The 15,048-nt window shown below is 33.0% G+C and overlaps 2 protein-coding genes across 2 annotated transcripts in view; both read left to right on the forward strand.

Annotated features, from left to right (window-relative positions):
- LOC145305472 (uncharacterized) overlaps nt 1-3,722 on the forward strand; it is an 83,097-nt gene extending 79,375 nt beyond the window's left edge. The window contains exons 16-17 of the mRNA XM_080147090.1: nt 1,534-1,627; nt 3,630-3,722. Coding sequence (XP_080003216.1) covers nt 1,534-1,627; nt 3,630-3,722 — 187 coding nt within the window. The remainder of the gene's footprint in view (nt 1-1,533; nt 1,628-3,629) is intronic.
- Nucleotides 3,723-4,374: 652 nt separating this feature from the next.
- LOC145306007 (uncharacterized) overlaps nt 4,375-15,048 on the forward strand; it is a 48,503-nt gene continuing 37,829 nt past the window's right edge. Inside the window, exons 1-4 of the mRNA XM_080147940.1 lie at nt 4,375-4,458; nt 4,890-4,957; nt 9,517-9,569; nt 10,203-10,284. Of these exons, the coding sequence (XP_080004066.1) occupies nt 4,437-4,458; nt 4,890-4,957; nt 9,517-9,569; nt 10,203-10,284 (225 nt within the window). The 5' untranslated portion in view covers nt 4,375-4,436. The remainder of the gene's footprint in view (nt 4,459-4,889; nt 4,958-9,516; nt 9,570-10,202; nt 10,285-15,048) is intronic.

Below are 15,048 nucleotides of genomic sequence, written 5' to 3' on the forward strand. Positions count from 1 at the left end.
AATATTTTTTGTCTGTTTACCCGTCAATCCTTAATTTACAGGGACAAAGTGACTCAAAAATCAGCCATGTGACGTCATAAAATTGAGTGATTATCCATCTCTTTTTTAGGTTTTTTTTCCCCACTTCTCCTCTCATCTCCCTTTTTTATGACGTTACATGGCTGATTTTTAAGTTACTTGGTCCCTCTGCATCCTTGATGTTATAGGGAAAATGTTATTTTCTCAGCTTCTATTTAAATGGATAACACTTTTTTTTGTGGAGAATCCCATTTCCAAGGAGGGTCCAGTATATAACTAACTTGGTCCGTCAGCAATGCTATAAAATACACTTTTGCAGGGAACTTAAAGGATAAGACAATGGATGATAAATCTATGTATATAAAAAATATTGATAAACAAAATTACCCACTTTTATATTAAATTTATTAGTTAGTTTGAATACTACTAGCTTGGAACTATTGGAATTCGATCAAAGTGCTCAAAGTTTTTAAGTCAATGAATGACATAATGTGGTTATAAAACTTTGGGTACCAGTGTAATTTACAGTCCAATGCCCCCCCCCTCTCAATGTTTTGATAAGATTCATTTATTTGCTCAATAAAAAGGAGAAATCCTTTTAAGATAATATTTTTATCTCAGAAATAATCAGATAAATAATAGAGTAAAAAAAATTTATTAAATTAGATAAAGAATTTCGGTTCCAACTCCACAGGCTTCCAGGGGCACTTATGTTAGGGGTTTTGGTTGTGGGCGGAAGTCGGTCCCATCATATTCAATTTTAGTTTCAAAAAGAAAAAAACGGGGGAAAGTCAATTTTTCCATGGGCGATTTCTTTTGGGCGGGTAGTGGTACCCTCCCCAAAATAGTCATTAACCTTTCCAGGACCTATGATAAGCTTCAATGGAACGCTAATCCATTTCGGTCCAGTGATTAGCTAGATCCTTCTGTACACAAAGTCAGACACATAGACATCCTGATACTTTTATATATAGGAAAAACTGATGCATATCTGCCCCCATTTTCCCTGATTTTTATATGTTACTGCATAAATCTGTTTGACATATATGATATTGTCAATAAAGATAAAATTAAGTTTTTCTTTTAACAAAATTTACATATTTATACAAGCATACTTCTGAAGGCAAAAATTGTTTGACTAATTTATCAGAAAAAAACTGACTATATGGCCATCAAATATACCACACAAGGTGGGGCCAGGAACTAATTTTCTTAATATCGTAGCTGTTCCTTCTTGGGATTTATCTTATTTTAAAGATGATAAAATGAACTCCTATAAATAAAAGCTTGGATGTGTTTATTTATGTTGTAATTTCTTGATAGTGTAGCTACTTTACAAGACATCCTAGACTGTTGTCTGTCATTGATGGTTTAATTTTTATCCGCGACAATCAGGTAGGTGATGAGTTTGAATCTAAGCATATTGGTGTTCTTTTTATAAGGTTAAGATAAACATATGAGTAAGTTTTTTTGTTTACAAAAGGTTGCACAGTAATCATCCTGGAAATATTTCAGGTACCTGAGCGCACGTGGAAGGTTCCTAGTTGCTGAGGAGTCAGAGTGGGACAGGGTAGGCAGGTGCTATAGTGAAGAGTCAGAAACAGCCACGGTAAGTGTACACACCTCTTCTGGAGGTTCAGCAAGCAATATAGGCTTGGTCGTTTTGGACATAATCAAAAATCAAAAAGGTTTAACAAAAGTCTAAATAGGAGAGGTTGCTATATTGAAGAATCAGAAACAGCCATGGTGAGTGTACAAACCTCTTCTGGAAGTTAATCAAACAAAAGTAACTTGGTCGTTCTAAGACAAAAAAATATCAGAATAGGCTAGAAAGAGTAAAAATAGGACAGGGTTTAACGGTGCTATAGTGAAATATCAGAAACTGCCACGGTGAGTGTACAAACCTCTTCTGGAGGTTCAGCAAGCAATATGGGCTTGGTCGTTTTAGACATAATCAAAAATCAAAAAGGTTTAACAAAAGTCTAAATAGAAGAGGTTGCTATTTTGAAGAATCAGAAACAGCCACGGTGAGTGTACAAACCTCTTCTGGAGGTAAAACAAGCAAAATTGGCTTGGTTGTTTTTAGACAAAACCAAAACAATTAAAAAAGGTTAGAAAGAGCTAAATAGGTCAGGTTTTAAAGGTGCTATAGTGAAGAATCAGAAACAGCCACAGTAACTGTACAAACCTCTTCTGGAGGTTAAACAAAAAATATCAGCCTGGTCGCTTTTACACAAAATTAAAATATAACAAGGATGACTACATCTATAAGTAGCGAAGCTCAAAAATTTTGTATGAAGATCCGGAAAAAATGAACTATAGAGCAGTTTCATAAACTAAAAATTCATAAAAACCTTGTAAGATATATAACATGAAATTCCAAGAATCCATCTAGCACCTCAACCAATAAGCAAATCTTAATGAAACTTTGTGGGCATATGTAAATTGTTAACTTATTTAATCCTTAAAAATATCAGCCGTCTATCTCGAATAGGAGTAAAGAAAATCATGAAAACTTGGATTGCAAGGTGCTTTATTGAAGAATCGTATCGGTTCAGCGTTACCTAGATCCTATGGTACAGACACACACAAACGCACACAAAGACAGTCAGACATTCTGTTACTTTTAAATAAGGATTGAAAGGTTTGAAAGAAATGATCACACAATCATTGAAAAAAAATTAATTGGTTTGCCTCCATAAATGCCAAAGTTAGTCGTCAATAAATCTAAATACTTTTAGAATTTTCTAAAAATTAATTGAGAGCTAGCAGGGATCTTAAGGGATAAGACAATTGACTACAGTGCATCCCCACAATTCTGATAAACAAAATTACCACCTCTGCAATTAAAGTTAATGGTTGTGGAGTTTGAAAGCAACCAATCAATATTCTACAAAAGTACCCAAGTTTTAAAGTGGTTATAAAACTTTGGGTACCAACGTAATTTCTAGCCCAATTTCCCCTCCATCCCTGAAACGACTAGCCTATATACAGGGATTTTACAAAGTGGTAAAATAGATAGTAAAATGCTCTAGATGGAATTAAGACATCCTCTAAAAAGTCTGCATTTGGTTAAATTTTAAATCAATTTAAAAACATTTATTTGAGAGCTATTAAAATTAGGAATGAAAAAATTTCTAATTGAATTATTTTATACTAGCGGCTACGCCCCTAGAGGCCTCTAGTGGCATTTTAAATGTTTTTGTTTGTTAAAGTTAATTTTTTATGTACGATACCACCTTGTTTGACGTTGAAGTCTCCCCTAAATTTTTAAAAATTTCGATTTTTTTGTCATTTCTCTTGGGAGGGTGGTGGTACCCTCCTCCAAAATAGTTATAAACCTTCCCGGGACTTATGAGAAGCTACCCTGTTAAGGAGAACCCGATCGGTTCAGCGGTTAGCGAGATCCTTCGGTACACACAGACAGACAAACATCCTGTTACTTTAGTATAAGGATAGATCATTAAATACTATCAGATTTTCACAAATGTTTAGATTTGAGTCAACAAAGAAGATAATGTGGCTTTCATTGGGTTCCCGCGTAATTTACAGTTCAATCTACCCTTCCCTACTGTAATTTTTTAAAAGATACAAAAATTTATTATTTTTAGGAATATTGGGCGGATGCCTTCCCCGGTCCTGATGCTCCTGTGTATCAAGAGGCGGATGAGGACGGACAAGATCAAGAGGGATGGATACACTGAAAATTATTTTCCAGTATCGCTTCGAAATTGTTTAATATTCGGTGGTTCTCACACATACTGAAAAATTATGTATAGCATCTTATTATAACCAGTTTTCTATGAAAATAAAAATGTAGTCATAATATTAAGACCATTTTTTTAGCTCGTGCCTTGGTCATCACGGAGCAAAAAAAAATATTTTAATTAATCTTATAATTGTACATTTTTATATCCGCGGAAAGCTGCTTATAATACAATGCGATAAATAGATATTATTATTAACTTAGCGCTTTCACACAATGTACTCTGTTGAGCAATGATAACTCAGCCCACTCCCCTCCCCTCCTTCACCCCAACTAGTTATTATGAAATTAATTTGAAAATAAGGAGTGAATTTTTTTTCGTTTATTACTCTAGGTCAGGTTGACGAAGACCAAACTGCATAATTTTTGTGTCACTTTTGATTCCTGTGACGTCATATAATAAGGAAGATAAGAGGAGAAGTGGGAAAGAAAACCACTAAAAAAGAGAATGTGACGTCAAAAGTTGTACAAAAGTTATTCAGTTTGGTCTTCGTCGGTCAGGTTAGTCCTTAAGCCAACGAATTAAGAAACTAGGTTATAATAAATACTTTGGGTACCTATATAATTTTCAAGTACCCAAACTTAGCCTGAGGAAAAAAAAGAGGAGGTGTACACAGAGTTGGCCTACAAGAAGATTGCTAGGAGAAGGTCAATGGAACAGGGTGGAGTCATAGGTATTAGTTTACACATTTATATCTCAGGAACGGCTAGCTAATAGCATACATAATTTTCAAGGGAAATGGAAAACAAATTAAATATTTCCAAAAAAAAATCAGTTCTTTATATAAAAGAGAGTATTTCTGTCTGTAGCTTTTTAATTCCCTAGATCAAAAGGATTCTTATTTATAACAGAGCTTCGTATAGGCCAATGAAAGGTTTGTAAATAATTCTGGGAAGGATATCTCCAGTCTTATTAGAAAAGTCGCTCAAAGAAAAAGTACTTCCAAATTTTTCTTTTCTATTTCTTCCTATAATTTATGTTTAAATTGGAGAGTGGATTTCCCTCCTCCCCGATTTAAAACATTACAAATTTCTTGAACTGAAACGCCATAATTATTTAAAATTAGTTCCAGACAAACAATATCTTTATTTTTTGTAATTTCAGATACCTCAGAAATTCAAGGGTTAGGAATTGCCCGGCCCTGCAGGCACAGCTTGAAATTGGATCTAAAGGTAAAATATAAATCACGAAACCTTAATAACTATAAGTATTTATGTCTTTTAAAGCATGACTGACGATTAAAGTAAATTATATACGGGATGTTTTTAGGTAAAGGGAATTTTCACACAAAAATCAGCTGAATGCCTTCAATGGCAGCCGTTTACCCATTGCGTTACGAACAGAATAAAGGTATTTGGCCATAGGAAGGTTTTAATCTACTTTGGGGAAGAGTATCTCCACGCTCCGATTAAAAATTAAACCAAGAAAAAAGTCGACTATATAGCTTTAATAAAAAGTTGTCATGGCCGACATAATAACGCCACATCGACTGTTTATTGACACTATAACTGCATACACCATTTTTTTAACAGATCCTATCATTTCAAGTATGGCTTCAACACCGATTAATATCCGCTGTATTTGAACCGGTTCTCAGTCATACTAAAAAATAATTTATGGCATCGTATTACAGACAATTTTCCACGAATATCTAAATGATTATAAAACATAAAATCAATAACCGTTTTATTGGACTAACAAAACTGGTTTTAATCTTATGATTTTTAATTTTAATATCCGCGGAAAGATGTCTATAATACGATGCGATAAATAACTATTCTCGTTATGAATAATTGATTTTGTCATCGTATTTCAAAAAGGAAATTCTTTAGAAAAACAAGGATGACAACATTCATTAATGCAAAACTAACTTGTTTTCTCAACATAATCATTGAAAAAATAGGATATTTAAATCCTTTTGGAGACTTTCAATAAGACTTTTGGATGTATTGGTAATGTATTTTTGTAGCAATAAATATCTATAATACAAAGTAGAACGATGTCTGTCCGTCTGTCTGTCCGTCTGTCTGTCTGTCCGTCTGTCTGTCTGTCTGTCCGTCTGAAGCTTAAGATCTCAGTAACCGCTGAACCGATTGGGCTCTACTTTTCAGGGATTATACCTACTGGTCCTGTGGGATCTCCCTTACCTCTGAAACAATATGGTTCTCCTTTACAGTGAAGCCTGTCATAGGTCCCGGGATGGTTTTAGGCTATTTTATTTTTATAAGAAAATGTCTTGTTATGGATTTAGGCTATTTTTCTGCCCTTCTATATTCCTTCGAATATAGAGCCCCTACATAGATGCTAAAGGTGCAGCCGCTAGTCCTTATAAAAAAGTAACAGGATGTTTGTGTGTTTGTATGTTTGTACCGAAGGATCTCGCTAACCGCTGAACTGATCGGGTTCTCCTTAACAGGGTAGCTTCTCATAGGTCCCGGGAAGGTTTATAACTATTTTCTTGGGGGTTGGGACACCCCCAACCCCCTCCAAAAAATAAAAAAATCCCCCCCCCAAAAAAAAAATTTTTTGAATTTTTTAAACTAAAATTAAAAATAAGAAGGGGGCCAGCCCCCCTCCAAAAAAAATTTTTTTTACTTTTTTTAAAAATCTAAAATAAGAAATTGAATTATTAAATTCGACTCTCTCCTCTTCAAGTGCCCCTAGAGGCCTCTAGGGGCGTAGCCGCTAGTAGTAAATAAAGCAACTAATATTGTGACAAAGAAACGTACAGAATGTTGCCTTCTAATTGTAGAGTTGCTACGCTTACAATCTCATTCTAAATGATGAAATATTTCCAATGATCAAAATCAATAATTGTCAACGATTTTTTTAGAAGGAAATTCTTGAAGAATGATATAATTCAGGGAGGAAGGGGACATTGGGTTGTTTATTACACTAGTCCCCAAAGTTTTATAATTCGTTGGATAACAACTTTGAGGACTTTTATTGAATTTTGATTGGTTGGTTCATTACGTTGATTGTCCAAACGTGTCCAAGTGTTATTTACAGAAGGGGTAATATTGTGTATCATTATTGTGGTTATACATTGATTTATCGGCCATCGTTTTATACCTTTAGATTCCTATATGTATTCCACATATTACTCATTGAAACAAGAATAAGAAAGTACAAAATTAGCAGGGCATTGATTTATTAAAATAGAAATAGATCAATAAACCTAAGTTACAAATAAAATCTCTTAGACAGAGATCTTAAGGGATAAGACAATGGACGATAAATTAATAATCATCTTCTTCATATTAAAATAATTTGTTGAAAAGTTTGGTCACTATTATTTTGTAACAAACCAATATATTTAAAATCAATATAAGGTAATCAAAGTGTAGTGCCAACCAATAAAATATCGTGGTTATTACATTTAGGGTACCGGTGTAATTTACAGTCCATTGTCTCCTCTCTTCCTGAAAAATTTAATAACGCTAGTTTGATAATATATCAGCCATTACAAAGCTTTAATCCTTATAAACAAAGTGACAGGAAGTCTGCCTGTGTATTTGGACCACTAGACCGATATGGTGTTTTTTTACAGTGAAGTTTCTCATTGTTCCTGTAAGGTTTAAAGTCATTTTGAAGTGGGGTTACTCAACCCTCCGATTAGAAATCCAAAGGTGCTAGTAAATAATACTTATGCGTAGTATGCTTACTTAAATGTCAGCTAAAAATTAACTTTTACTTTGAAATAGACGAACAGACAAATAAAATAATGTAGTAACTACGCTTCTAGCATATGAATGCAGGGATCTTAAGGGATAAGACAATAGGCGATAAATTGAAATGGATTCCTAACGATTTTAATCTAAGTTAAGCCTTCATTATATTTAGATTGGTTTGGGTTTGATTTTATTGGTTAAAACGTTTGGATAATGAGGATTTATGAAAAGTACCCAAAGCTGTTAAGCCCAGCAATGAGAGAGCGTGTTTGTAAAACTTTGGGTACCAGTAATATTTATGACAAATTGTGTTAAAATTGTGTCAAAAATGATCCATGTGACGTAATAAAAATGAGAGATTTCTTTCCCACTTCTCCTCTCATCTCCATCATTTTATTACGTCACATGGATCACTTTTGACACAATTTTAACACATTTTGGGCTTTGTCAAATTTCTAGTCGAATGTCCCCTCCCTTCCTGATTTGAATGACAGCAAACATATTATAATAGATTAACCTACTATTCAATTTACTTATCTGTACAACAAGGATAGTATGTAAAAATTTAAGCCGATTATTTAAAGCAGGATTAGATAATGGGCATTAATAAATATGCATCTCTTATAATAATAAATCAAATAACCCTTACTTGTGATAAAATCATTGGTTGAAATAGTTGCACCACTTTTAATTCCTGTGACGTCATAAAATGAGGGAGATGAGAGGAAAAGTGGGAAAGAAAACCCACCAAAAAGATATGGAGAATATGACGTCAGAAGTGGTGCAAAAGTGGTACAGATTGGGCTTAGAATCAACCAATTTATATTCAGTAAAAGTTTTTGGTGGCCATAAAACTTTGGGTACCGGGGTGATTTATAGTTCAATGTCCCCTCCCTCCTTGCATTTTCCAGCAATAATTAAATACAACTGTTTCATGTACATGCTAGGTTTCTATTGATAAATTTTTATCTTATGATAAATCAAAATTATTGTAAAAACTTTATTTTAAAGATGTCATTAACAAATTTTAAACTTAATCTTTCCTTAAAAGTTAGTATTTTTTTCCTCATCCCCCCTCAAAAACCTGTAGTGTCCAAACATTTCATCTAAAAATGTTAATCTACAGAAAGGGTAATTTTGTTTGTCATCAATGGAGATGTATATCAATCAATCATTCATTGTCTTATACCTTAAGATCCATGTGTTGTACAAATTCCTTAAATCTAAGTATACCAATCTAAAATAATAATAACAATACCCCAAAGCACTCCATATTTGGGCATTATTAAAATTTGGGTCGTTTCCCTTAAAGTGATAAGTAAACTCCATACCCCCTCCCCCCCAATTTATTTTCAAAAAGGGGTGGGGGGTTAGTTTTTTAAGTGATGGTGTTATGCATTAGGTTAGGTTATAATGAATACAGGGTTAGAGTACCGAAGATAGAGTGCCCGCATGATTAAGTCTACCGCAGGGGAGAGACGAAAAGAAAACACCCTCATTCAATATTGTCAATTTATTAAAACAAATTGGGGTGGGAAAGGATGCTCGTCTTTTATGGGAAAGCACCAAAATTTGTATATAACACTGCTACATACAATACAACTATGGTATGACCGTAAGCCTGTTCGAATAAAACTGATAAAACAACAGGGTGCACAAAAAAAATTATTGTTATTTAGTGATATTTAGCTGTGAAAACAAAAATAATACAAAATTATAAATTTACCTCTTTTTAATTCATCATTAATTAAATATTTCTTTTATATCGATTTTTAAAAAATTTTTATTTTCATTCTTACATAAGAGGAAAGTTATTTTTAAGGTAGTGGGGTGTCCCTTTTACCCCTCCAAATAAAATAACCAAAAACCTGGCTATAACCAGTAGGCATATTGCCTAATGTGTTTAAATGTTACCCTGGTCTTTAGATTCAAACGAAGGGACAGACAGACATCGTTTTACTTTGCATTAGAAATATGAATTTTTTGAAGAGAAAGGACATTAGCAGAAAATAAATTCATTCTCCGAATTATTTATGAGAAATTATGCCTAATTATTTTAGGAATCAAATTTAAGAACAGCGACCCCCACAAGGAAAAAGAAACCAGCTCTGCGGTAAGATTTTTTCTAGTATGGCTTCGAAACCGATTTATATCCGCTGGATTAGAACTAGTTCTCAGCAATACTGAAAAATTATGTATCGTATCATATTTTATCCAGTTTTCTATGAATTAAAAAATGTACAATCATAAGATTAAAACCAATTTTTATAGTCCATGCCATCGGTATCTCTGGGCTAACAAAAAAAGTTTTAACTTATAATTGTACATTTTTACATCCACCGAAAGCTGTTGATAATACGATGCGATAAATTACTATTGTTGTCCGGCAAAATTTTTTCTAAAAATGTTTTAACATGTAGAATTATTAGGTGTTTTGTCAGGGAGGAAGGAACGTGTAATTAATTTGTACCCAAAGTTTTATAATCAAGTTTGAGTACTTATAATTTTAACTGTTTAGTTCCAAACTTTGTAACAAATATTATAAGTCACAGAGGGAGTTTTTTTTTATCAATGCAGGATTAGTACAATTTTTACGACCAATAAGTCTAATTGACCGTGGTTAGTTTGTTTATCATCATAGGAGATATAAATGAATGTTTAAAACCACAATTCAAATTAGAGGAGGGGGGGGGGGGATAGAGACCTCTAGGGGCTAAGACGATAATACATGAATATATATTTATAGAAAGAAAAGTGGACCTCCATCAGGAAGCATTACCAACCTGCACCAACCATCCCCGGAGCTGGAAAGTGTTTTCAGGGCCCAGGTAAATCATTATTAGAATAGCGTTAGGTAATAGAAATAAGGTTTTCAGAAGCTACTCTATAATTCACTTTTCGTCTTCCTATCTGAAGGCATATAGGTTTTCTTTTTACGTCTGGAGTTGGAAAGTGTATTCAGGTCAAGGTAACTCTATCATTATTAGAATAGAGTTATTTAATAGATAGAAGATTTTTAGAAGCTACTCCATAATACCCTTTCCTATCTTCCTAACTGATAGCTTATAGTTTTTCTTCATACGCCTAATGATAAATTAAAAATAAATAAAATGGCGTTATGTAATGAATATAGGATTTTTATGCCTCTTTTCAAAAAGTTCTTATATCAATTCAAATATTTTTTATGCTTTCTCGTCATTTATATGGCTTTTGGAACCTCCAAATGAACATTGAACATCTGCTTTATCAATCATATCGTCAGTTGGTTCATCCATATTTTTTGTTCGTTGCTACTTATAAATGTTGCCATCCTTGTTTTATAATTATTTCCAATTTTCGACGATTTATTAATTTCGATATAATGTCAGTAAGCCATGGAAATTTTTGAATAGATTACCTATAGTCGATTGTTAAAGGGGGGAGGGGGGGGGGTTAACCATTCCCCCAAACACATATTTTAGGTGTTGTTGTTTATTCACTTGTATCGTAAATATGTTGATATATTAAAGGATTTTTTTTCACAGGGAGGGAGGGGACATTAAACTGTAAATTAAACAGTTAATAAAAGTGTTATAAAGTTCTATTTTGTTGAATTGGATCGGTTTGTTTCTATTTCAACCAATAATTTAATCTACCGATGGGGAAATTTTGTTTATTATCAATTTGGGGATGTATATCAAATTATTGTCCATTGTCTTATCCCTTAATATCCCTGATTTTTTGACCATTTTTTGCGTAACCCTCACCTCGCAGATTTTTAAAAAAAGATTGCTACATTTTCAATTTAAACATTTCATAAAATAATCGTACGGTATAAAACAATGGACGATAATAGTTATTTCTCGCATCGTATTATAAACAGCTTTCCTCGGACATATAATGTACAATTATAAGATTAAAACCAGATTGTACATTTTTATATTCGTAGAAAGCTGGATATAATACGATGCTAGATATAAATTTTCGTATGGATTCGAATGAATGAATACGATAAATTGATATAAATTCCCAAAGATGAATAATCAGATTTCATATTCTGTACACTTAAACTAATGGTTGAAATCTGTGGACACCACTAGTTTGAACCAACTGATCAAAATACAACTAAAGTACCCAACGTTTTTGAGCATATAAATAAGATTGGGCCATTATAAAACTTTGGGGACTAGTGTAATTTACAGTCCAATGTTCTTCCATTAGTAAAATCCATTTGAAATAATCTTTTACCTTTTCATTGATTTTTAAAAGCGAAGCTTTTCTATAATTAGGGTCGGTCCGTCCGTACGTCCGTCCGTCCGTACGTCCGTCCGAGATAGATAGCTTTTATTCGTTATTTTAGGCATGTTAGAATTGTCCTATCGATTTCAAACTTTGCATGATGATTCCTGTAGTAGTTGGGTACGATTTAGAAAGCGTAGCAACTCTATAATCATTACCAGAATGTCCGTACGTCCATTTTAAACATGTTGATTTTTCTACTTTTTTAACAACAAATTTTCAAGTGTTCTAATTATCCGTTTGATGTGATTTTTAGAATATTGATTCCTGGGACAACAAAGAACAATATTATAAGCGAAGCATCTCTATAATCAAGTCCAAAAATTTAAGTATGTCCATAAACATTATCCTGCTTCAAGCAGTTTTTCAACTAATTTATTTACAATTTTGCTTCGACTCTTAAACTTTAAAATTCTGATTATTCAGTTCAGATACTATACAAGTGTTAATGTCCGTTTGTCCTACCGTTTCAGTGCTTCGCTTTTATGGATGTTGTCATCCTTGTTTTTCTTTTGAATTTAGGATAATCATGAAAACTAAAATATGCCCTTTTAAAACTTAACAAGGATGTCAATATACATTGTACATATAACTAATTAGGAAAGGAGGGGACATTAGACTGTAATTGACACTAGTATCCAAAGTTTTACAACCACGCTGGCTTTAGGTACAAATTTTTACAACCAATATTTTTCATCAAAAGACGGAGTAATTAATTTGTGTATCATCATTGGGAGTTTAATAAATATGCAATAATTTGAGGAGCAGAAGGCCCTGGCCAGCAAAACAGGGGTTTAATTTTTGTCTTATTTGAGTAAAACTGTCTTTGATACGATATACATGATTTTTAGCATTGCACAGAACTAATCCTGCGAACATGAATTTTATTTGGAGCCAAATTGAAATAATACTTATGCAATACTTGTAATGACTAACAAACGAACGGACAGACTAAGTGAATTATAAAGTAGCTTTGTTACAAATTCTAAACATCTGAAATAGTAGACGAGTAAACTACTATTTAACCCTAGCGTTACGGACTAATAGAACGATAGACTGACAGACATACACAGTAAATTATAGAATAGCCTCACTACTAAAAAAAGTAACCCTAATTTTGCCTATTTATTCCGTAAATAGCCTTTCCAATTCCGTACTTTTATAAAAAAAAAACTCTGCTATTATAATTTTTATAGCTAATATGGTCGAACTTAATGTTTAATACTTTTCGATCAACATATCTCTCTCTCTCTCTCTCTCTCTCTCTCTCTCTCTCTCTCTCTCTCATTCTCTCTCTCTCTCTCTCATTCTCTCTCTCTCTCTCTCTCTCTCTCTCTCTCTCTCTCTCTCTCTCTCTCTCTCTCTCTCTCTCTCTCTCTCTCTCTCTCTCTCTCTCTCTCTCTCTCTCTCTCTCTCTCTCTCTCTCTCTCTCTCTCTCTCTCTCTCTATCTTTCTCTCTCTCTCTCTCTCTCTATATATATGTCTCTCTATCTCTCTCTCTCAATATTGCATGTTATTATTTAATGAAATAGAAGTTGAAAACAAACACTTACCCCTTCCCCATTAAATTTTTTTCTTCAAAATGAATGGTTTAGAGGATTATCTGTACTCAACAAGGTACTTTGTGTGAAAGCATCAATATTTGCAAGTAAAACATATGATTATGTGGGTTGGTAATTCTCTTTTAAAGGGTTTTAAATCACTCAAAATTATTGGGTTATTATTTCTTTTTGTAGGCTTTTTTGGTTGATTCTTTTTATTTCTTTTTTTAACTATCTTTTTCTACCTCTATTTACCTTTTTGTTTCATCTGTTTATCTATCAATCTAAGGACATATATGTATATCTATCCATCTATCTATAAATCCATCCATTCATATATCTATACAATACATCCATATATATATCCATCATCTATCCATCTATCTATCCATATATCTGTCCACTATCAATCTATCTTTTTAGTAGCGAAGCTACTCTATAATTCACAATGTCCGTCTGTCTGTATGTCCGTATGTCCGTCTGTCTTAGTTTGGGGGAAACGTGATTTTCTCGGCTCCTGAAATTTTTTTTACAACATTCCCATTATTAAGGAGCACAATTAACTATAAAACATCAATGGCGATAGGACCGCTTTTTAGCAGGTTTTAGGCTATTTTTGTATTTTTCACATTTTCTCCATATCTTTGGTGTTTATGGTCCGATTTCCAAAATTTTTTTCGTTATAGATATCAAAATTAAATTTCCTGTCGTTTCAAGAAAACATCAATGGTGGTCAGACTGCCTTTTTGCAGGTTTTTGGCTATTTTTATATTTTTCACATTTTTCCTCATATCTTTGGTGTTTATGGTCCGATTTTTAAAATTTTTGTAGTTAAAAATATCAAAATTAAATTTCCCGTTGTTTTGAGCATCCAGTATGTAATTTACTTTGACCGTCAGTCTGTTAGTCGTATTACTGAAATATAAATATTATGAAATTAAAACAAATTTTGAAAAGGTTTCGTGATTTATTTCCTAATATACAATACATGCTTTTGACAACTAATCTTTAAATTCTTATACATATTTTTGTGCTTCGATACTTATGGATGTTGTCATCCTTGTTATCTATTTATCCATCTAGATAGAGGACAGATAAATGTATAGATAGATAGTTGATGGATAGATGGGTATATAACGTGATTACCTATTAACATAATTTTATATTTTTACCTTTCTTATTGTTTTGTCAATTAGTAGACTTCGGTATTTTGTTCACATTTGTAATCTATGTATTAATTAATCTATGGAAAATGCAATTTTAAACATCTTTGTTAATTTTCACAGTGCATAACTTTCAGGGATCTTAAGGGATATGACAATGGATAATAAATTGATTAATGTACCCAAGGTTTTTGAGCCAACAAATCAGACAACATGTTTAGAAAACTTTGGGTACCAGTATAATTTACAGTTCAATTTCCCCTGAGTACTTTACAGGGATTTAAATATTTGGGAAAAGTCCCTTTCGTGGCAACGTCCTTTAAGGGGCATGGCTTTTGATAGGTTATTTTAGGTTAGGTTAGGTTATATTGGGTTAGGTGATTGCCCCACAGGGTTAAGCAAGTGGCTCCGCAAGGTTAGAGCCTTCCGCAGGGGCTAGAAATAGGAGAAAAGGAACTGTGAAAAAAACGAAGAATCGCCCCTTAAGGAGCGTTGCCACGAAAGGGACTATACCCAAATATTTTATGATCAAATGTCTTATCCCTCCCATCCTTGCTTACTATATTATCTTTGTTCTAACCAAAAACAAAGGGATATGGCAATGAAATTA

Source organism: Acartia tonsa, chromosome 14 (assembly GCF_053477335.1).
Source record: "Acartia tonsa isolate MP-2025a chromosome 14, ASM5347733v1, whole genome shotgun sequence".
Taxonomy (NCBI): Eukaryota; Metazoa; Arthropoda; class Copepoda; order Calanoida; family Acartiidae; genus Acartia; species Acartia tonsa.